General features: G+C 35.0%; 1 protein-coding gene across 1 annotated transcript in view; it reads left to right on the forward strand.

Moving 5' to 3' along the window:
• The first annotated feature begins 535 nt into the window (after positions 1-535).
• The window catches only part of LOC146729884 (uncharacterized), a 67,000-nt gene continuing 39,798 nt past the window's right edge, over positions 536-27,737 (forward strand). The window contains exon 1 of the mRNA XM_085494701.1: positions 536-1,210. Coding sequence (XP_085350827.1) covers positions 568-1,210 — 643 coding nt within the window. The 5' untranslated portion in view covers positions 536-567. The remainder of the gene's footprint in view (positions 1,211-27,737) is intronic.

The following is a 27,737-nucleotide window of genomic DNA, read 5'->3' on the forward strand; positions in this document are numbered from 1 at the left end:
ACTGTCAGATTTACGTCGCGAAATCTTGTTTGCACTCACGGTAATATAAAACTCAAACAGCGCAGAATATAAAACGAATTCAGTGAAAATGAAAACAAACTTTACAAGTAGTGTTAGCAGAGATGCTTCTGTATTTATGAAATACAAAATTGAATCTGATAATACTGAGAATTTCGTGAAATTTGGCGAAGTTCTCTCAACACATCGGACCTACCACCCTACTGCGCATGCGCAAAAAACACAAAAAATGAACAGGAAATATTTAGACACTAAATTTCCAATTTTTTTATAAAATATGTTTTATTCATAAATTGTGAGTGCTTAATAAATATCAGAAAACTCTACTTTACCTAATAATGTATGTATGACGTCAGATATCAACTTATACACGCGATTTTGAGAGTATTTGCGAACGGAGCTGACAGGTTGTGTTGTTTTCAAAACGGCAGACTACAGTGTAATGATCACGTGCAAGTAATGACGTCATTATGTTCTATTTTTAGGTGGAATGTGTGAAATTGGTGATTAGTGTTGTTGTGGTCGTTGTTATAGCAACACTGATATATCATGACTTCAAGCACACCACATTGGGTGGAGGAGCCAGGTGTTGGTTTGTGTTACCATGCTAATAACTGTGGATTTAGTAAATTTCCGAGTGAAGTCTTTGATGAAAGTCGTAGAAATGTTGTGCGGATATACCTGTATAGAAACAATATTTCAGAAATTCCAGAAAATATTTCTTGTTTACGTCACCTGAAAACACTGTGGTTACAAAACAACAATCTGAGAACAATTCCAGATAACATTGGAAACCTTTCACAACTAGAAGGACTGACCCTGGATGGCAACAATCTGAGAACAATTCCAGATAACATTGGAAACCTTTCACAACTAGAAGACCTGTACTTGCATGCCAACAATCTGAGAACAATTCCAGATAACATTGGAAACCTTTCACAACTAGAAGGACTGACCCTGGATGGCAACAATCTGAGAACAATTCCAGATAACATTGGAAACCTTTCACAACTAGTATTACTGTACCTGGATGGCAACCCATTGATAGATCTACCCGTGTCTTTGAGAAGACTAAAGAATCTGAGGTACTTCTCCTGTGACGTCATAGACGGTATTTTAGAAGAAGATGTGTGGATTAGGGACAACAAGACGGAAATCAGAAAACTATTTGATAAAGTGTTTAAAACTAAAGGTAAGCACAAATAGATAATCAAATCATGAATAAACAAATCCTGGTAAACAAATCCTGGTAAACAAATAAATAAAATTTTAGCACGTGACCAAATTAAAATATTTTATTTTCAAAATGCGTAAAAAAATTAAAAGTGAGATTTAAAAAATTAAGACCCGTTTGGGGGGGGGGGGTCACGTGACCAACCGAAAACCCGAATTTTTATTTTAATCAAGGATTGGTTTTAGCTATTGCCATTATCAAAAGTGAAATGCACAGGCAGTCTGAATATCAGTGAAAGTTATTTTGAATTTTACAATGTGTTTTTATAAAATTGTGAATCGAATGTTGGGCTAAAAATATAGCATGTGTAATCAACGTGTTTGCGTTAGACTCGTTCGTTGGCGAGTGGATTAGAGTTGCTGAGATTTATCAATTTAAATCCAAGAATTGCAACCATTATTCTAAAACAGAGATTATGAGGTCAGTGTCAAACCTTTATTTCATTGATCAAAAGTTCTGTGCTCACAATGTGACTTGAACTCTGTCAAACAACTGATGATGACAATATTGACATGTGCCAGTTCAAAAACACTATATGCATGCATGGAACTATAAACCCCGGTTAGGGTTTATAGTTCCATGATGCATGTATCAGTGCCAACTGATCATGACACGTTACAGTTTGTAAACACGAGTAGGTAATCGGAGTATAGAGAATTCCAGCACAGTACAGGGGAAATGTTGTTACAGACATCAAATAATTTATAACACTGAAACAGATATTGTGTAATAATTTATTTTCAAAACAGGGAACGAAATTGACAATAGAATCAAGTATAATTCCGTTTTTCTTCCAGTCCTCTCAAAACTCAAAAATAACTCCCATATCAAATGATCCACAGTCAATGTTGAGATAAAATGACAGTATTTTTGAAATCTGCTAATCTTGTAAGCATGCATAGTTTATGTGAATTGTATCTGAATGGGAACAAATTTGAAAAAAGAATATTAGATAATATTAATTTATGAATTAAATCATATTCTATTATTTTAAATACCAAGTAATGTAAACACATGGATGACCCACAATTCATGTTACAACTATCTCGGTGCTGTTCACATATGCACATATATTAAAAAAAAATGACAAAAGATTAATTATGCCCTTTTTAGTAAAGTATTATTATTAATTTACGATGTAACAGTTATCTAAAAATAAGAAAAAATATATATTTTTAATTTAATTCCAATAATTTGACATGTTTATAATTTACACAATTCAGGTCAGCTCTCATGACCACAGTCTCACAAGATAAAATATAACAATTGTTAGTGCCTTTACCGATCAAAGTCTTGTTAGAAACTTGTTAAATCATTTTACAGTATTGATTAGATTTTGATACATAATTCTTAGGGACTTTTATGTTTTTATAACAACAGTTTGCTCAAAACGTGATACATGCATAGTGTTTTTGTAGTTGAAAGTCTAACTCTGATTTAGAATTAGGGCCAAGTAAAATATATCCTGTGTTTCCAGCAACCTTTTATACCTACCAATATTTGTAAGTGAAATCAAAAATTGTATTTAAATCAAAAATTATTTTTCATGTCACATCCCTAAACAGTTGTGTTCTTGTATATCATAGTTTCTCTTAATGATTTGACTCTAGTATAATGTACCCATCAGTTGTTTTGATTTGTTCCTCTGGAATGTTTTTTTTTATTGTCATCATTTTTGATTTGTGTTCTTGAACTTGAACATGACTGAAGTGATGTTTCAACAAAGGTCAACAGATTGGTAGGTTATTTCCACTTTACTTTCCTTGCAAATTAGCCATGGTCACTTTTTGTATTTTCCTTTGTTTAGTGAATGGTATTTATTGAGATTTAGAACTTTTTTGTAAAAAATGAGTTAATATCATGGCAACTAACTTTTCTCTAATCATTTTTCTAATCTGTAGTTAGTCCATTATTATGTTCTTGTAATATCCGAAGAAATTAGTTTATCGGAAAAAATAAGCTAAAAAAAATCTACTGGTAGCAGGATATCACATTTGTTTTATTATCTGTTCCACTCGCTGGTATAAAACCACTCTCTGATTGCAATGAAACTTATGACATAATTTCTCTGGGATTATGCATGGTTCAGAATATCCATTAATTATCAAATTTACATCATATTTACAGTTTTATTTTTTTTAAATATCTTACCAATCATTCATAAAATGGTGATGTAACTCACCAACTAACCTGTGCTTATAATTTTTTGCTATGAATAATTTTCTAATTTCCATTGGGAGTTGCAACAAATAAATAAAAATAAACAAAAATAAGGAATAGCTTGGTACATAGGTGTTTTATAACGACATACCTTAAATTAAAAAAAAATAGAATCCCAAATTACAGTGAATTCTTGATTAAATCACAAATCATTTGTTGATAGAAAACCAAAATTTCGATTGAAACACAATCCCTCAGGTTTTCACAATGTTTTATAGCTATAAAACACAGAATTAAAATAATTAGTTTTAAAATTAGAATACCATATGATGGTGAAATCTTAACTGATCAAACTTAAAATAAAACACAAAAATTAGCTTAAATAAGTCCTGAACCATTGGTCCAAGAAAAGAAATCTGTGATGAATGTAATTTTGGAGAACCAAAGAATGATGCTAGCAATGAAATTTTTTAAACCGGTATAAATTATGAAAATTCATCAAATAATTAATATGAAATTGTAGTTTTAGAATGGCTACATTTTGGAGTCTTATGGAACCTAATTGTAGTTCTTAGTTGAAATCCTTACATAAATATCTAATCTGCATCAAATAACCAATTTTAAGCTCATTTTTCATGGGTAATCTGCATACAGTAAGCCGATTTTAAACGTATTTTTAATAGATAGTCTGATAAAACCGTTCAAAACTGTTTTCATACACACACAATTGTTTGTGCTCTGACACAGACCTGGTTTGTGTTGATTTAATGTTGTGCATATCACTGTAAAATCTGTATTAGATACAATGATACAAATGATACAATGCAACAACCACATTGCTCCAAAGCCAACATATGCCTGACAGAATGATGTAGTTTTTCACTTCCCCCATCGATTTGTTGTCAGTACCGGTCAAATTGCAGGAATGTCAGATAGTGACAGTAAGAGAGTTTCTTTGTTTGTTAACATAATGCGTGATAAGGTGCTGGCAAATTTGTGATTTTTTTCGACAATGTAAACACAATTTGTCTCCCTGATTAAAAGTGAGTGTCTTCACAGGAAAGACACAGTCTGTAGTTGTACCCTGACAAGGTCGTGTGAGTTGCGTCCTCTGTACAGTGTTACCATGGCTACCAATATGAATATTCATTGAAACTCATTGCAAGAAGGCTTAAGATTTGCAAATTTGCAGTATTGATCTTGATTGATTGACGAGACGTACACTATTCTGTCAGGCATAAGTGGGGTCTGACGCTAATCGGCCGGTGATGGCGCCACCCATACTTACATGTCAGGCTACAACTGGGGATGTGGCTTCTATTATAGCATCTACACATATGATGATTGTTACAGTGGCACATATATAGAAACTTGATTAGCTATAATAGTCAAAGCTTACAAGTTGCAGTTCTCAGAATAACCATGGGGCTAGTACGTGTATGTAAAAGAGTTACCGTAATGTCAAAATTAAACGTCATGGATTAATTCAAAATATCAACGATAACAAAATTACAACTATAAAATGGTTTAGAACTAAAATAATAACAAAGACTGCAACAAAAGCCAAATAAAAATGTGTATATTAATCTACATTAAATGGTGAAAACAAGAATATGAAAAAAATGAGATAATGATAATAATGTTGTTGCGATAAATTTAGGGGAGGTGTTGCTGCCTTATTTCCATACATAATTTAATATATTGTGCCAAAGGGATAGGCATTTATTTGTTATTTAATAACATTATGAATTTGTTTTCATTGTGGCACTTTCTTCTCTGCTGTTTCAAATAAGCTATTCTTTTGTGTCTGGTATTTTGAACATGTCATTATGAAATGATATTCATTTTCAATCTGGTTATTGGTACAGAAATTACAACTTCTCTTTTCCACTGCAGTGTGAGTATGTCTGCCTGTTTTTATTTTGAGGCAATGGTTCCCCATCTGAATTTTGTCAGAATTTGTCACAGTTCAATATTTTGGAGTTCAGTTAGGTAGCTTTCTAATTTAAACTCTGTTTTAAATATTCTATTGTTCTAAGTTTATTTTTTGAGTAAGCATTTGGTCTGGAGTCAACATGAATTTCCATTTAATGCATTAAGCATTACGTCCAAAACCACTGGTCTGATTTTTGGTATGAAGGTACCCTGTGGGATAGAAATTGAAAGTTGTTCATAGATCAGTCTATAATTCTGCAAATTGGGTCAAAAAAAGATAAAAATTGACATTTTTGTCAATTTCTCAAAAACCTTCAGTCTGATGACTTAATATTTAGCTTATAAGTACGTACGCCGGTCATCTGTGTAGCTTGTTGATGTGGTACCATTTTCTTCAATTTTCTATTTTTAGTGATTTTTTTATCATTATTTTTAACTTGTTTTCTTCAAATCATATTTTTTTAAAAATTCTCTCCAACCATCATACAGATTGCTTTCATGTCAACCATAAAGTTTTGTCCATTTTGTCATGTGATGGAGTTTTCTTTTAATCTTGTATTTTTAGTGATTATTTTAGAGCTTTATTTTGTTGAATTTTTTTGGCAGAAATTCTATTTACACAAATTTTTTTCAAACTGCTAGATGTTTGACTCCCATGTGCGAAGCACATAATGGGAGTCTTTGCAGTTAGTGTGTCTGTGTGCGTGTGTGTGTCTGTATGTGTGTGTGTATATGTGTGTATGTGTGTATGTGTGTCCGACTGTTCCACTGCTATCTCAAGAACCATTCATCGGTTTTTGATGAAACTTGGTGCACAGATGCTCTGGGCCAATGCGCAGATTTGATTAGGTTTTGGTAAAAATCCGTGCATATTAATTACCTAATTTGCATGATAATTAGCTGATTTTTAGCTGTTCCATGATTGTTCCACTGATATCTAAACAACCACTCATTGGATTTTTATGAAACTTTGTACATACATGCTTTGAACTAATGCTAGGTTTTGATTAGTTTTTTGTAATAATCCGTGGATACTAATTACCTAATTTGCATAATGATTGGTCATTTTTCGGTTTTCCCACTGATATCTCAAGTACTAATCATCACATTTCAATGAAACTTGGTACATAGATGTTATATGACACTGCACAGACCTAATAGTTTTTATGGTAATATCAGTACATATTAATTACCTAATTTGCATAATTAATTATTTTTCAGCATTTGATATAAGTAGTGAGCATTACATTTCAATGAAACTTGGTACTTACATACTCAAGGACTATGCAGAGATTGATTGTTTCCGATAAATATTTGTGCATATTAATCACCTAATTTGCATAATTAGTTAATTTTCAGCTTTTCCACGGGTATCTCAAGTACTAATCATCGCATTTCAATGACACTTGGTACATAGATTCTTTAGGACTATTCATAAACCTGATTAGTTTTAGGGTAAATAATTGTGCATATTAATCACCTAATTTGCATAATTAACCAACTTTCACACTGATATCTCAGGACCTAATCATCACATATCAATGAATGTTTGTACATGGATGCTGTAGGACAATAGACAGACCTGGATAATTGTGGGTTAAAATCTGCACATATTAATTACCTAATTTGCATAATTAACCAATTTTAAGCTTTCACACTGATATCTAAAGTACTAATTATGCCATTTCAATGAAACTTAGTACAAAGATGCTCTAGGACAATGTACAAACCTAATTAGTTTGGAGTAAAAATCTGTTCATATTAATTCCCTAATTAGCATAATAATTCATATTTTTTTGGTTCTAATCACATTTCAATTAAACTTGGAAACTTGTAACTGTTTACCTACAAAGCTCACAGCCGTCATGTCAATACATACAACACTCATACATGTACAAAATACTGTCTTGGTTCAATGCCCCGGCACACTGTGTTTCAAGTAGACAGGTTGGTTATCTTCATTTTTTAACAAACAGATAGAACTTTTGCATAATCAGTCACCTCAACCTACTGCATGTACATGGTTTATATAGCGAAAATTTTCAAGTAGCGGACCATTTTTGTCATGTCAATTTTCAAATCTCCAACTGTTTTTTTCAAGTAGTAGATTGATTTAAAAGTAGCAGACTTTTTGTAGTTGTAGGCCACTGTAGAATGGGGGATTTTTGGTTCTAAAATGTTTAGAAAGAATTGGTGGCTTCCCTTACAGATGTGACTGCTTATACTGATTTTATAGTAATTATTAAATTTACATAATTTTGCTACTTTTTTGTGTTCTACAAATATTATCAAATTTTTATGAAATTTGGTGCATGCATGCTCTGGAAGAAATCACATAGCCAAGTAATTCTTTGTTGAAATCTTTTCATTTTTAATATATTTTTAATTAGCATAGACATTTCCGGTTGTAGTGTTTTGCTGCAATCTGTTCTTTTCAAATACTTAATTTGCTTAAAGTACTAGTGAAATGCTCCCTCATTTTTTTTTTTGTCAATGTGAGAAAGAAATTGCTTTTGAAAATTCTGGTGTTTTTTTTTGTTCTGGTGTTTTGATTTATTTCAACTAATCAGTAGAGCACTTTTATGAATGTTTAACAAGAATGCTTATGTGACTATAAGCCTTAGTAGTATATGTGTACTGCAACAACTGGGAGACATTGTTTAGCACTTTAATGCAGTAGTGAATATACAAGAAATAAAACAAGAGGGAGTAGCATAATTCCAAAAAAACTCTTTTTTCCAGCAACCTTTCACAGCATTATCATAAATTAACAATCCCTTGCGACATAATTTAATCATCTCTCCCCAAATTAGTGACAGCATTACAACTATTTAAAAAAACATTGTACATATATGTTGGGGTAATCTATAAAGATGGTGAAGGAAACCTAAATTGAAGTACACTATGCCTGTAACTAGGGACAACCAAGCAGAAATCAAATATTTTGAATGTTGTGTAGTTACATTTCATAATCATAAGTAAATCTCTTGTATTAATATTAACCAAGTATGAATATAGCAAAATGATTGTAACTATGGGTAACCAAACAGAAATCAATTTAAACAATTTACCACTTTCTTGAATTTTGTGTACTGATAATTACATTTCATAATTGTCGTTCAGTCGCTAGTATCAATATTAACTAAGTATGAATTTGTAAATGTTTACAAGAAATTTGACCTTACCACATAACACTACATTTTGCTTATATTTTTTGTTAAATTTGTTTATATGCGAAAAGCATGGAGTGATAAATATAAGGCATTCCTTTCCAAAATAACCCAAATTTGACTGTCTTTTCGTAAAACCTGATCTTTGTTTATTGTTTGACTTTTCTGAATACTGCTAATCAAATTTAATACAGCATGGATATTGACTCCTGTGAATATGTTGTGAATGAATAGACCATGGTAACCATGCGTAAACACTATGGATATTGACTCCTGTGAATATGTTGTGAATGAATAGACCATGGTAACCATGCATAAACACTATGGATATTGACTCCAGTGAATATGTTGTGAATGAATAGACCATGGTAACCATGCGTAAACACTATGGATATTGACTCCCGTGAATATGTTGTGAATGAATAGACCATGGTAACCATGCGTAAACACTATGGATATTGACTCCAGTGAATATGTTGTGAATGAATAGACCATGGTAACCATGCGTAAACACTATGGATATTGACTCCTGTGAATATGTTGTGAATGAATAGACCATGGTAACCATGCGTAAACACTATGGATATTGACTCCTGTGAATATGTTGTGAATGAATAGACCATGGTAACCATGCGTAAACACTATGGATATTGACTCCAGTGAATATGTTGTGAATGAATAGACCATGGTAACCATGTGTAAACACTATGGATATTGACTCCAGTGAATATGTTGTGAATGAATAGACCATGGTAACCATGCGTAAACACTATGGATATTGACTCCTGTGAATATGTTGTGAATGTATAGACCATGGTAACCATGCGTAAACACTATGGATATTGACTCCAGTGAATATGTTGTGAATGAATAGACCATGGTAACCATGCGTAAACACTATGGATATTGACTCCTGTGAATATGTTGTGAATGAATAGACCATGGTAACCATGCATAAACACTATGGATATTGACTCCTGTGAATATGTTGTGAATGAATAGACCATGGTAACCATGCATAAACACTATGGATATTGAGTCCAGTGAATATGTTGTGAATGAATAGACCATGGTAATCATGCGTAAACACTATGGATATTGACTCCAGTGAATATGTTATGAATGAATAGACCATGGTAACCATGCGTAAACACTATGGATATTGACTCCAGTGAATATGTTGTGAATGAATAGACCATGGTAACCATGCGTAAACACTATGGATATTGACTCCTGTGAATATGTTGTGAATGAATAGACCATGGTAACCATGCGTAAACACTATGGATATTGACTCCTGTGAATATGTTGTGAATGAATAGACCATGGTAACCATGCGTAAACACTATGGATATTGACTCCTGTGAATATGTTGTGAATGAATAGACCATGGTAACCATGCGTAAACACTATGGATATTGACTCCTGTGAATATGTTGTGAATGAATAGACCATGGTAACCATGCGTAAACACTATGGATATTGACTCCAGTGAATATGTTGTGAATGAATAGACCATGGTAACCATGCGTAAACACTATGGATATTGACTCCTGTGAATATGTTGTGAATGAATAGACCATGGTAACCATGCGTAAACACTATGGATATTGACTCCTGTGAATATGTTGTGAATGAATAGACCATGGTAACCATGCATAAACACTATAGATATTGACTCCAGTGAATATGTTGTGAATGAATAGACCATGGTAACCATGGGTAAACACTATGGATATTGACTCCCGTGAATATGTTGTGGATGAATAGACCATGGTAACCATGTGTAAACACTATGGATATTGACTCCTGTGAATATGTTGTGAATGAATAGACCATGGTAACCATGTGTAAACACTATGGATGTTGACTCCAGTGAATATGTTATGAATGAATAGACCATGGTAACCATGCGTAAACACTATGGATATTGACTCCAGTGAATATGTTGTGAATGAATAGACCATGGTAACCATGGGTAAACACTATGGATATTAATTCCTGTGAATATGTTATGAATGAATAGACCATGGTAACCATGCGTAAACACTATGGATATTAACTCCTGTGAATATGTTGTGAATGAATAGACCATGGTAACCATGCATAAACACTATGGATATTGACTCCAGTGAATATGTTGTGAATGAATAGACCATGGTAACCATGCGTAAACACTATGGATATTGACTCCAGTGAATATCTTGTGAATGAATAGACCATGGTAACCATGCGTAAACACTATGGATATTGACTCCTGTGAATATGTTGTGAATGAATAGACCATGGTAACCATGCGTAAACACTATGGATATTGACTCCTGTGAATATGTTATGAATGAATAGACCATGGTAACCATGTGTAAACACTATGGATATTGACTCCCGGGAATATGTTGTGAATGAATAGACCATGGTAACCATGTGTAAACACTATGGATATTAACTCCCGTGAATATGTTGTGAATGAATAGACCATGGTAACCATGTGTAAACACTATGGATATTGACTCCTGTGAATATGTTATGAATGAATAGACCATGGTAACCATGTGTAAACACTATGGATATTGACTCCTGTGAATATGTTGTGAATGAATAGACCATGGTAACCATGCATAAACACTATGGATATTGACTCCTGTGATTATGTTATGAATGAATAGACCATGGTAACCATGTGTAAACACTATGGATATTGACTCCTGTGAATATGTTGTGAATGAATAGACCATGTTAACCATGTGTAAACACTATGGATATTGACTCCAGTGAATATGTTATGAATGAATAGACCATGGTAACCATGCGTAAACACTATGGATATTGACTCCAGTGAATATGTTGTGAATGAATAGACCATGGTAACCATGCGTAAACACTATGGATATTAACTCCTGTGAATATGTTGTGAATGAATATACCATGGTAACCATGCATAAACACTATGGATATTGACTCCAGTGAATAAGTTGTGAATGAATAGACCATGGTAACCATGCGTAAACACTATGGATATTGACTCCAGTGAACATCTTGTGAATGAATAGACCATGGTAACCATGCGTAAACACTGGATATTGACTCCTGTGAATATGTTATGAATGAATACACCATGGTAACCATGCGTAAACACTATGGATATTGTCTCCTGTGAATATGTTATGAATGAATAGACCATGGTAACCATGCGTAAACACTATGGATATTGATTCCTGTGAATATGTTGTGACTGAATAGACCATGGTAACCATGCGTAAACACTATGGATATTAACTCCTGTGAATATGTTGTGAATGAATAGACCATGGTAACCATGCGTAAACACTATGGATATTGACTCCTGTGAATATGTTGTGAATGAATAGACCATGGTAACCATGCGTAAACACTATGGATATTGACTCCTGTGAATATGTTGTGAATGAATAGACCATGTTACCCATGCGTAAACACTATGGATATTAACTCCTGTGAATATGTTGTGAATGAATAGACCATGGTAACCATGCATAAACACTATGGATATTGACTCCAGTGAATATGTTGTGAATGAATAGACCATGGTAACCATGCATAAACACTACGGATATTGACTCCTGTGAATATGTTGTGAATGAATAGACCATGGTAACCATGGGTAAACACTATGGATAATGACTCCTGTGAATATGTTGTGGATGAATAGACCATGGTAACCATGCATAAACACTATGGATATTGACTCCTGTGAATATGTTGTGAATGAATATACCATGGTAACCATGCGTAAACACTATGGATATTAACTCCTGTGAATATGTTGTGAATGAATAGACCTCGGTAACCATGCATAAACACTATGGATAATGACTCCTGTGAATATGTTGTGGATGAATAGACCATGGTAACCATGCGTAAACACTATGGATATTGACTCCAGTGAATATGTTGTGAATGAATAGACCATGGTAACCATGCGTAAACACTATGGATATTAACTCCTGTGAATACGTTGTGAATGAATAGACCATGATAACCATGCATAAACACTATGGATATTGACTCCAGTGAATATGTTGTGAATGAATAGACCATGGTAACCATGCGTAAACACTATGGATATTGACTCCTGTGAATATGTTGTGAATGAATAGACCATGGTAACCATGCGTAAACACTATGGATATTGACTCCTGTGAATATGTTGTGAATGAATAGACCATGGTAACCATGCGTAAACACTATGGATATTGACTCCTGTGAATATGTTGTGAATGAATAGACCGTGGTAACCATGGGTAAACACTATGGATAATGACTCCTGTGAATATGTTGTGGATGAATAGACCATGGTAACCATGCGTAAACACTATGGATATTGACTCCTGTGAATATGTTGTGAATGAACAGACCATGGTAACCATGCGTAAACACTATGGATATTGACTCCTGTGAATATGTTGTGAATGAACAGACCATGGTAACCATGCGTAAACACTATGGATATTGACTCCTGTGATTATGTTGTGAATGAATAGACCATGGTAACCATGCGTAAACACTATGGATATTGACTCCTGTGAATATGTTGTGAATGAATAGACCATGGTAACCATGCGTAAACACTATGGATATTGACTCCCGTGAATATGTTGTGAATGAATAGACCATGGTAACCATGCGTAAACACTATGGATATTGACTCCTGTGAATATGTTGTGAATGAATAGACCATGGTAACCATGCGTAAACACTATGGATATTGACTCCTGTGAATATGTTGTGAATGAATAGACCATGGTAACCATGCGTAAACACTTAGGATATTGACTCCTGTGAATATATTATGAATGAATAGACCATGGTAACCATGCGAAAACACTATGGATATTGACTCCCGTGAATATATTGTGAATGAATAGACCATGCTAACCATGCGTAAACACTATGGATATTGACTCCTGTGAATATGTTGTGAATGAATAGACCATGGTAACCATGCGTAAACACTATGGATATTGACTCCTGTGAATATGTTGTGAATGAATAGACCATGGTAACCACGCGTAAACACTTTGGATATTGACTCCTGTGAATATGTTATGAATGAATAGACCATGGTAACCATGCGTAAACACTATGGATATTGACTCCTGTGAATATGTTGTGAATGAATAGACCATGGTAACCATGCGTAAACACTATGGATATTGACTCCTGTGAATATGTTATGAATGAATAGACCATGGTAACCATGTGTAAACACTATGGATATTGACTCCTGTGAATATGTTGTGAATGAATAGACCATGGTAACCATGTGTAAACAATATGGATATTGACTCCTGTGAATATGTTGTGAATGAATAGACCATGGTAACCATGCGTAAACACTATGGATATTGACTCCTGTGAATATGTTGTGAATGAATAGACCATGGTAACCATGCGTAAACACTTTGGATATTGACTCCTGTGAATATGTTGTGAGTGAATAGACCATGGTAACCATGCATAAACACTATGGATATTGACTCCTGTGAATATGTTGTGAATGAATAGACCATGGTAACCATGCGTAAACACTTTGGATATTGACTCCTGTGAATATGTTGTGAATGAATAGACCATGGTAACCATGCGTAAACACTTTGGATATTGACTCCTGTGAATATGTTGTGAATGAATAAACCATGGTAACCACGCGTAAACACTTTGGATATTGACTCCTGTGAATATGTTATGAATGAATAGACCATGGTAACCATGCGTAAACACTATGGATATTGACTCCCGTGAATATATTGTGAATGAATAGACCATGGTATCCATGCGTAAACACTATGGATATTGACTCCTGTGAATATGTTGTGAATGAATAGACCATGGTAACCATGCTTAAACACTATGGATATTGACTCCTGTGAATATGTTGTGAATGAATAGACCATGGTAACCATGCGTAAACACTATGCATATTGACTCCTGTGAATATGTTGTGAATGAATAGACCATGGTAACCATGCATAAACACTATGGATATTGACTCCAGTGAATATGTTGTGAATGAATAGACCATGGTAATCATGGGTAAACACTATGGATATTGACTCCCGTGAATATGTTGTGGATGAATAGACCATGGTAACCATGGGTAAACACTATGGATATTAATTCCTGTGAATAAGTTATGAATGAATAGACCATGGTAACCATGCGTAAACACTATGGATATTGACTCCTGTGAATATGTTATGAATGAATAGACCATGGTAACCATGTGTAAACACTATGGATATTAACTCCCGTGAATATGTTGTGAATGAATAGACCATGGTAACCATGTGTAAACACTATGGATATTGACTCCTGTGAATATGTTATGAATGAATAGACCATGGTAACCATGTGTAAACACTATGGATATTGACTCCTGTGAATATGTTGTGAATGAATAGACCATGGTAACCATGCATAAACACTATGGATATTGACTCCTGTGAATATGTTATGAATGAATAGACCATGGTAACCATGTGTAAACACTATGGATATTGACTCCTGTGAATATGTTGTGAATGAATAGACCATGGTAACCATGTGTAAACACTATGGATGTTGACTCCAGTGAATATGTTATGAATGAATAGACCATGGTAACCATGCGTAAACACTATGGATATTGACTCCAGTGAATATGTTGTGAATGAATAGACCATGGTAACCATGCGTAAATACTATGGATATTAACTCCTGTGAATATGTTGTGAATGAATAGACCATGGTAACCATGCATAAACACTATGGATATTGACTCCAGTGAATAAGTTGTGAATGAATAGACCATGGTAACCATGCGTAAACACTATGGATATTGACTCCAGTGAATATCTTGTGAATGAATAGACCATGGTAACCATGCGTAAACACTATGGATATTGACTCCTGTGAATATGTTATGAATGAATAGACCATGGTAACCATGTGTAAACACTATGGATATTAACTCCCGTGAATATGTTGTGAATGAATAGACCATGGTAACCATGCGTAAACACTATGGATATTGACTCCTGTGAATATGTTGTGAATGAATAGACCATGGTAACCATGCGTAAACACTATGGATATTGACTCCTGTGAATATGTTATGAATGAATAGACCATGGTAACCATGCGTAAACACTATTGATATTGTCTCCTGTGAATATGTTATGAATGAATAGACCATGGTAACCATGCGTAAACACTATGGATATTGACTCCTGTGAATATGTTGTGAATGAATAGACCATGGTAACCATGCGTAAACACTATGGATATTAACTCCTGTGAATATGTTGTGAATGAATAGACCATGGTAACCATGCGTAAACACTATGGATATTGACTCCTGTGAATATGTTGTGAATGAATAGACCATGGTAACCATGCGTAAACACTATGGATATTGACTCCTGTGAATATGTTGTGAATGAATAGACCATGGTACCCATGCGTAAACACTATGGATATTAACTCCTGTGAATATGTTGTGAATGAATAGACCATGGTAACCATGCATAAACACTATGGATATTGACTCCAGTGAATATGTTGAGAATGAATAGACCATGGTAACCATGCATAAACACTATGGATATTGACTCCTGTGAATATGTTGTGAATGAATAGACCATGGTAATCATGCGTAAACACTATGGATATTGACTCCTGTGAATATGTTGTGAATGAATAGACCATGGTAACCATGCGTAAACACTACGGATATTGACTCCTGTGAATATGTTGTGAATGAATAGACCATGGTAACCATGGGTAAACACTATGGACAATGACTCCTGTGAATATGTTGTGGATGAATAGACCATGGTAACCATGCATAAACACTATGGATATTGACTCCTGTGAATATGTTGTGAATGAATATACCATGGTAACCATGCGTAAACACTATGGATATTAACTCCTGTGAATATGTTATGAATGAATAGACCATGGTAACCATGCGTAAACACTATGGATATTGACTCCTGTGAATATGTTGTGAATGACTAGACCATGGTAACCATGCGTAAACACTATGGATATTGACTCCTGTGAATATGTTATGAATGAATAGACCATGGTAACCATGTGTAAACACTATGGATATTGACTCCTGTGAATATGTTGTGAATGAATAGACCATGGTAACCATGTGTAAACAATATGGATATTGACTCCTGTGAATATGTTGTGAATGAATAGACCATGGTAACCATGCGTAAACACTATGGATATTGACTCCTGTGAATATGTTGTGAATGAATAGACCATGGTAACCATGCGTAAACACTTTGGATATTGACTCCTGTGAATATGTTGTGAGTGAATAGACCATGGTAACCATGCATAAACACTATGGATATTGACTCCTGTGAATATGTTGTGAATGAATAGACCATGGTAACCATGCGTAAACACTTTGGATATTGACTCCTGTGAATATGTTGTGAATGAATAGACCATGGTAACCATGCGTAAACACTTTGGATATTGACTCCTGTGAATATGTTGTGAATGAATAAACCATGGTAACCACGCGTAAACACTTTGGATATTGACTCCTGTGAATATGTTATGAATGAATAGACCATGGTAACCATGCGTAAACACTATGGATATTGACTCCCGTGAATATATTGTGAATGAATAGACCATGGTATCCATGCGTAAACACTATGGATATTGACTCCTGTGAATATGTTGTGAATGAATAGACCATGGTAACCATGCGTAAACACTATGGATATTGACTCCTGTGAATATGTTGTGAATGAATAGACCATGGTAACCATGCGTAAACACTATGCATATTGACTCCTGTGAATATGTTGTGAATGAATAGACCATGGTAACCATGCATAAACACTATGGATATTGACTCCAGTGAATATGTTGTGAATGAATAGACCATGGTAACCATGGGTAAACACTATGGATATTGACTCCCGTGAATATGTTGTGGATGAATAGACCATGGTAACCATGGGTAAACACTATGGATATTAATTCCTGTGAATAAGTTATGAATGAATAGACCATGGTAACCATGGGTAAACACTATGGATATTAATTCCTGTGAATATGTTATGAATGAATAGACCATGGTAACCATGCGTAAACACTATGGATATTAACTCCTGTGAATATGTTGTGAATGAATAGACCATGGTAACCATGCATAAACACTATGGATATTGACTCCAGTGAATATGTTGTGAATGAATAGACCATGGTAACCATGCGTAAACACTATGCTTATTGACTCCAGTGAATATGTTGTGAATGAATAGACCATGGTAACCATGTGTAAACAATATGGATATTGACTCCTGTGAATATGTTGTGAATGAATAGACCATGGTAACCATGCGTAAACACTATGGATATTGACTCCTGTGAATATGTTGTGAATGAATAGACCATGGTAACCATGCGTAAACACTTTGGATATTGACTCCTGTGAATATGTTGTGAGTGAATAGACCATGGTAACCATGCATAAACACTATGGATATTGACTCCTGTGAATATGTTGTGAATGAATAGACCATGGTAACCATGCGTAAACACTTTGGATATTGACTCCTGTGAATATGTTGTGAATGAATAGACCATGGTAACCATGCGTAAACACTTTGGATATTGACTCCTGTGAATATGTTGTGAATGAATAAACCATGGTAACCACGCGTAAACACTTTGGATATTGACTCCTCTGAATATGTTATGAATGAATAGACCATGGTAACCATGCGTAAACACTATGGATATTGACTCCCGTGAATATATTGTGAATGAATAGACCATGGTATCCATGCGTAAACACTATGGATATTGACTCCTGTGAATATGTTGTGAATGAATAGACCATGGTAACCATGCGTAAACACTATGGATATTGACTCCTGTGAATATGTTGTGAATGAATAGACCATGGTAACCATGCGTAAACACTATGCATATTGACTCCTGTGAATATGTTGTGAATGAATAGACCATGGTAACCATGCATAAACACTATGGATATTGACTCCAGTGAATATGTTGTGAATGAATAGACCATGGTAACCATGGGTAAACACTATGGATATTGACTCCCGTGAATATGTTGTGGATGAATAGACCATGGTAACCATGGGTAAACACTATGGATATTAATTCCTGTGAATAAGTTATGAATGAATAGACCATGGTAACCATGGGTAAACACTATGGATATTAATTCCTGTGAATATGTTATGAATGAATAGACCATGGTAACCATGCGTAAACACTATGGATATTAACTCCTGTGAATATGTTGTGAATGAATAGACCATGGTAACCATGCATAAACACTATGGATATTGACTCCAGTGAATATGTTGTGAATGAATAGACCATGGTAACCATGCGTAAACACTATGCTTATTGACTCCAGTGAATATGTTGTGAATGAATAGACCATGGTAACCATGCGTAAACACTATGGATATTGACTCCTGTGAATATGTTGTGAATGAATAGACCATGGTAACCATGCGTAAACACTATGGATATTGACTCCTGTGAATATGTTATGAATGAATAGACCATGGTAACCATGTGTAAACACTATGGATATTAACTCCCGTGAATATGTTGTGAATGAATAGACCATGGTAACCATGTGTAAACACTATGGATATTGACTCCCGTGAATATGTTGTGGATGAATAGACCATGGTAACCATGGGTAAACACTATGGATATTAATTCCTGTGAATAAGTTATGAATGAATAGACCATGGTAACCATGGGTAAACACTATGGATATTAATTCCTGTGAATATGTTATGAATGAATAGACCATGGTAACCATGCGTAAACACTATGGATATTAACTCCTGTGAATATGTTGTGAATGAATAGACCATGGTAACCATGCATAAACACTATGGATATTGACTCCAGTGAATATGTTGTGAATGAATAGACCATGGTAACCATGCGTAAACACTATGCTTATTGACTCCAGTGAATATGTTGTGAATGAATAGACCATGGTATCCATGCGTAAACACTATGGATATTGACTCCTGTGAATATGTTGTGAATGAATAGACCATGGTAACCATGCGTAAACACTATGGATATTGACTCCTGTGAATATGTTATGAATGAATAGACCATGGTAACCATGTGTAAACACTATGGATATTAACTCCCGTGAATATGTTGTGAATGAATAGACCATGGTAACCATGTGTAAACACTATGGATATTGACTCCTGTGAATATGTTATGAATGAATAGACCATGGTAACCATGTGTAAACACTATGGATATTGACTCCTGTGAATATGTTGTGAATGAATAGACCATGGTAACCATGCATAAACACTATGGATATTGACTCCTGTGAATATGTTATGAATGAATAGACCATGGTAACCATGTGTAAACACTATGGATATTGACTCCTGTGAATATGTTGTGAATGAATAGACCATGGTAACCATGTGTAAACACTATGGATATTGACTCCAGTGAATATGTTATGAATGAATAGACCATGGTAACCATGCGTAAACACTATGGATATTGACTCCAGTGAATATGTTGTGAATGAATAGACCATGGTAACCATGCGTAAATACTATGGATATTGACTCCTGTGAATATGTTGTGAATGAATAGACCATGGTAACCATGCATAAACACTATGGATATTGACTCCTGTGAATATGTTATGAATGAATAGACCATGGTAACCATGTGTAAACACTATGGATATTGACTCCTGTGAATATGTTGTGAATGAATAGACCATGGTAACCATGTGTAAACACTATGGATATTGACTCCAGTGAATATGTTATGAATGAATAGACCATGGTAACCATGCGTAAACACTATGGATATTGACTCCAGTGAATATGTTGTGAATGAATAGACCATGGTAACCATGCGTAAATACTATGGATATTAACTCCTGTGAATATGTTGTGAATGAATAGACCATGGTAACCATGCATAAACACTATGGATATTGACTCCAGTGAATAAGTTGTGAATGAATAGACCATGGTAACCATGCGTAAACACTATGGATATTGACTCCAGTGAATATCTTGTGAATGAATAGACCATGGTAACCATGCGTAAACACTATGGATATTGACTCCTGTGAATATGTTATGAATGAATAGACCATGGTAACCATGTGTAAACACTATGGATATTAACTCCCGTGAATATGTTGTGAATGAATAGACCATGGTAACCATGCGTAAACACTATGGATATTGACTCCTGTGAATATGTTGTGAATGAATAGACCATGGTAACCATGCGTAAATACTATGGATATTAACTCCTGTGAATATGTTGTGAATGAATAGACCATGGTAACCATGCATAAACACTATGGATATTGACTCCAGTGAATAAGTTGTGAATGAATAGACCATGGTAACCATGCGTAAACACTATGGATATTGACTCCAGTGAATATCTTGTGAATGAATAGACCATGGTAACCATGCGTAAACACTATGGATATTGACTCCTGTGAATATGTTATGAATGAATAGACCATGGTAACCATGTGTAAACACTATGGATATTAACTCCCGTGAATATGTTGTGAATGAATAGACCATGGTAACCATGCGTAAACACTATGGATATTGACTCCTGTGAATATGTTGTGAATGAATAGACCATGGTAACCATGCGTAAACACTATGGATATTGACTCCTGTGAATATGTTATGAATGAATAGACCATGGTAACCATGCGTAAACACTATTGATATTGTCTCCTGTGAATATGTTATGAATGAATAGACCATGGTAACCATGCGTAAACACTATGGATATTGACTCCTGTGAATATGTTGTGAATGAATAGACCATGGTAACCATGCGTAAACACTATGGATATTAACTCCTGTGAATATGTTGTGAATGAATAGACCATGGTAACCATGCGTAAACACTATGGATATTGACTCCTGTGAATATGTTGTGAATGAATAGACCATGGTAACCATGCGTAAACACTATGGATATTGACTCCTGTGAATATGTTGTGAATGAATAGACCATGGTACCCATGCGTTAACACTATGGATATTAACTCCTGTGAATATGTTGTGAATGAATAGACCATGGTAACCATGCATAAACACTATGGATATTGACTCCAGTGAATATGTTGAGAATGAATAGACCATGGTAACCATGCATAAACACTATGGATATTGACTCCTGTGAATATGTTGTGAATGAATAGACCATGGTAATCATGCGTAAACACTATGGATATTGACTCCTGTGAATATGTTGTGAATGAATAGACCATGGTAACCATGCGTAAACACTACGGATATTGACTCCTGTGAATATGTTGTGAATGAATAGACCATGGTAACCATGGGTAAACACTATGGACAATGACTCCTGTGAATATGTTGTGGATGAATAGACCATGGTAACCATGCATAAACACTATGGATATTGACTCCTGTGAATATGTTGTGAATGAATATACCATGGTAACCATGCGTAAACACTATGGATATTAACTCCTGTGAATATGTTATGAATGAATAGACCATGGTAACCATGCGTAAACACTATGGATATTGACTCCTGTGAATATGTTGTGAATGACTAGACCATGGTAACCATGCGTAAACACTATGGATATTGACTCCTGTGAATATGTTATGAATGAATAGACCATGGTAACCATGTGTAAACACTATGGATATTGACTCCTGTGAATATGTTGTGAATGAATAGACCATGGTAACCATGTGTAAACAATATGGATATTGACTCCTGTGAATATGTTGTGAATGAATAGACCATGGTAACCATGCGTAAACACTATGGATATTGACTCCTGTGAATATGTTGTGAATGAATAGACCATGGTAACCATGCGTAAACACTTTGGATATTGACTCCTGTGAATATGTTGTGAGTGAATAGACCATGGTAACCATGCATAAACACTATGGATATTGACTCCTGTGAATATGTTGTGAATGAATAGACCATGGTAACCATGCGTAAACACTTTGGATATTGACTCCTGTGAATATGTTGTGAATGAATAGACCATGGTAACCATGCGTAAACACTTTGGATATTGACTCCTGTGAATATGTTGTGAATGAATAAACCATGGTAACCACGCGTAAACACTTTGGATATTGACTCCTGTGAATATGTTATGAATGAATAGACCATGGTAACCATGCGTAAACACTATGGATATTGACTCCCGTGAATATATTGTGAATGAATAGACCATGGTATCCATGCGTAAACACTATGGATATTGACTCCTGTGAATATGTTGTGAATGAATAGACCATGGTAACCATGCGTAAACACTATGGATATTGACTCCTGTGAATATGTTGTGAATGAATAGACCATGGTAACCATGCGTAAACACTATGCATATTGACTCCTGTGAATATGTTGTGAATGAATAGACCATGGTAACCATGCATAAACACTATGGATATTGACTCCAGTGAATATGTTGTGAATGAATAGACCATGGTAACCATGGGTAAACACTATGGATATTGACTCCCGTGAATATGTTGTGGATGAATAGACCATGGTAACCATGGGTAAACACTATGGATATTAATTCCTGTGAATAAGTTATGAATGAATAGACCATGGTAACCATGGGTAAACACTATGGATATTAATTCCTGTGAATATGTTATGAATGAATAGACCATGGTAACCATGCGTAAACACTATGGATATTAACTCCTGTGAATATGTTGTGAATGAATAGACCATGGTAACCATGCATAAACACTATGGATATTGACTCCAGTGAATATGTTGTGAATGAATAGACCATGGTAACCATGCGTAAACACTATGCTTATTGACTCCAGTGAATATGTTGTGAATGAATAGACCATGGTAACCATGTGTAAACAATATGGATATTGACTCCTGTGAATATGTTGTGAATGAATAGACCATGGTAACCATGCGTAAACACTATGGATATTGACTCCTGTGAATATGTTGTGAATGAATAGACCATGGTAACCATGCGTAAACACTTTGGATATTGACTCCTGTGAATATGTTGTGAGTGAATAGACCATGGTAACCATGCATAAACACTATGGATATTGACTCCTGTGAATATGTTGTGAATGAATAGACCATGGTAACCATGCGTAAACACTTTGGATATTGACTCCTGTGAATATGTTGTGAATGAATAGACCATGGTAACCATGCGTAAACACTTTGGATATTGACTCCTGTGAATATGTTGTGAATGAATAAACCATGGTAACCACGCGTAAACACTTTGGATATTGACTCCTGTGAATATGTTATGAATGAATAGACCATGGTAACCATGCGTAAACACTATGGATATTGACTCCCGTGAATATATTGTGAATGAATAGACCATGGTATCCATGCGTAAACACTATGGATATTGACTCCTGTGAATATGTTGTGAATGAATAGACCATGGTAACCATGCGTAAACACTATGGATATTGACTCCTGTGAATATGTTGTGAATGAATAGACCATGGTAACCATGCGTAAACACTATGCATATTGACTCCTGTGAATATGTTGTGAATGAATAGACCATGGTAACCATGCATAAACACTATGGATATTGACTCCAGTGAATATGTTGTGAATGAATAGACCATGGTAACCATGGGTAAACACTATGGATATTGACTCCCGTGAATATGTTGTGGATGAATAGACCATGGTAACCATGGGTAAACACTATGGATATTAATTCCTGTGAATAAGTTATGAATGAATAGACCATGGTAACCATGGGTAAACACTATGGATATTAATTCCTGTGAATATGTTATGAATGAATAGACCATGGTAACCATGCGTAAACACTATGGATATTAACTCCTGTGAATATGTTGTGAATGAATAGACCATGGTAACCATGCATAAACACTATGGATATTGACTCCAGTGAATATGTTGTGAATGAATAGACCATGGTAACCATGCGTAAACACTATGCTTATTGACTCCAGTGAATATGTTGTGAATGAATAGACCATGGTAACCATGCGTAAACACTATGGATATTGACTCCTGTGAATATGTTGTGAATGAATAGACCATGGTAACCATGCGTAAACACTATGGATATTGACTCCTGTGAATATGTTATGAATGAATAGACCATGGTAACCATGTGTAAACACTATGGATATTAACTCCCGTGAATATGTTGTGAATGAATAGACCATGGTAACCATGTGTAAACACTATGGATATTGACTCCCGTGAATATGTTGTGGATGAATAGACCATGGTAACCATGGGTAAACACTATGGATATTAATTCCTGTGAATAAGTTATGAATGAATAGACCATGGTAACCATGGGTAAACACTATGGATATTAATTCCTGTGAATATGTTATGAATGAATAGACCATGGTAACCATGCGTAAACACTATGGATATTAACTCCTGTGAATATGTTGTGAATGAATAGACCATGGTAACCATGCATAAACACTATGGATATTGACTCCAGTGAATATGTTGTGAATGAATAGACCATGGTAACCATGCGTAAACACTATGCTTATTGACTCCAGTGAATATGTTGTGAATGAATAGACCATGGTATCCATGCGTAAACACTATGGATATTGACTCCTGTGAATATGTTGTGAATGAATAGACCATGGTAACCATGCGTAAACACTATGGATATTGACTCCTGTGAATATGTTATGAATGAATAGACCATGGTAACCATGTGTAAACACTATGGATATTAACTCCCGTGAATATGTTGTGAATGAATAGACCATGGTAACCATGTGTAAACACTATGGATATTGACTCCTGTGAATATGTTATGAATGAATAGACCATGGTAACCATGTGTAAACACTATGGATATTGACTCCTGTGAATATGTTGTGAATGAATAGACCATGGTAACCATGCATAAACACTATGGATATTGACTCCTGTGAATATGTTATGAATGAATAGACCATGGTAACCATGTGTAAACACTATGGATATTGACTCCTGTGAATATGTTGTGAATGAATAGACCATGGTAACCATGTGTAAACACTATGGATATTGACTCCAGTGAATATGTTATGAATGAATAGACCATGGTAACCATGCGTAAACACTATGGATATTGACTCCAGTGAATATGTTGTGAATGAATAGACCATGGTAACCATGCGTAAATACTATGGATATTAACTCCTGTGAATATGTTGTGAATGAATAGACCATGGTAACCATGCATAAACACTATGGATATTGACTCCAGTGAATAAGTTGTGAATGAATAGACCATGGTAACCATGCGTAAACACTATGGATATTGACTCCAGTGAATATCTTGTGAATGAATAGACCATGGTAACCATGCGTAAACACTATGGATATTGACTCCTGTGAATATGTTATGAATGAATAGACCATGGTAACCATGTGTAAACACTATGGATATTAACTCCCGTGAATATGTTGTGAATGAATAGACCATGGTAACCATGCGTAAACACTATGGATATTGACTCCTGTGAATATGTTGTGAATGAATAGACCATGGTAACCATGCGTAAACACTATGGATATTGACTCCTGTGAATATGTTATGAATGAATAGACCATGGTAACCATGCGTAAACACTATGGATATTGTCTCCTGTGAATATGTTATGAATGAATAGACCATGGTAACCATGCGTAAACACTATGGATATTGACTCCTGTGAATATGTTGTGAATGAATAGACCATGGTAACCATGCGTAAACACTATGGATATTAACTCCTGTGAATATGTTGTGAATGAATAGACCATGGTAACCATGCGTAAACACTATGGATATTGACTCCTGTGAATATGTTGTGAATGAATAGACCATGGTAACCATGCGTAAACACTATGGATATTGACTCCTGTGAATATGTTGTGAATGAATAGACCATGGTACCCATGCGTAAACACTATGGATATTAACTCCTGTGAATATGTTGTGAATGAATAGACCATGGTAACCATGCATAAACACTATGGATATTGACTCCAGTGAATATGTTGAGAATGAATAGACCATGGTAACCATGCATAAACACTATGGATATTGACTCCTGTGAATATGTTGTGAATGAATAGACCATGGTAATCATGCGTAAACACTATGGATATTGACTCCTGTGAATATGTTGTGAATGAATAGACCATGGTAACCATGCGTAAACACTACGGATATTGACTCCTGTGAATATGTTGTGAATGAATAGACCATGGTAACCATGGGTAAACACTATGGACAATGACTCCTGTGAATATGTTGTGGATGAATAGACCATGGTAACCATGCGTAAACACTATGGATATTGACTCCAGTGAATATGTTGTGAATGAATATACCATGGTAACCATGCGTAAACACTATGGATATTAACTCCTGTGAATATGTTGTGAATGAATAGACCATGGTAACCATGCATAAACACTATGGATATTGACTCCAGTGAATATGTTGAGAATGAATAGACCATGGTAACCATGCATAAACACTATGGATATTGACTCCTGTGAATATGTTGTGAATGAATAGACCATGGTAACCATGTGTAAACACTATGGATATTGACTCCTGTGAATATGTTGTGAATGAATAGACCATGGTAACCATGCATAAACACTATGGATATTGACTCCTGTGAATATGTTATGAATGAATAGACCATGGTAACCATGTGTAAACACTATGGATATTGACTCCTGTGAATATGTTGTGAATGAATAGACCATGGTAACCATGTGTAAACACTATGGATATTGACTCCAGTGAATATGTTATGAATGAATAGACCATGGTAACCATGCGTAAACACTATGGATATTGACTCCAGTGAATATGTTGTGAATGAATAGACCATGGTAACCATGCGTAAATACTATGGATATTAACTCCTGTGAATATGTTGTGAATGAATAGACCATGGTAACCATGCATAAACACTATGGATATTGACTCCAGTGAATAAGTTGTGAATGAATAGACCATGGTAACCATGCGTAAACACTATGGATATTGACTCCAGTGAATATCTTGTGAATGAATAGACCATGGTAACCATGCGTAAACACTATGGATATTGACTCCTGTG

The sequence above is a fragment of the Saccoglossus kowalevskii genome, chromosome 20 (genome assembly GCF_978046115.1).
Source record: "Saccoglossus kowalevskii chromosome 20, keSacKowa6.1, whole genome shotgun sequence".
NCBI lineage: Eukaryota > Metazoa > Hemichordata > Enteropneusta > Harrimaniidae > Saccoglossus > Saccoglossus kowalevskii.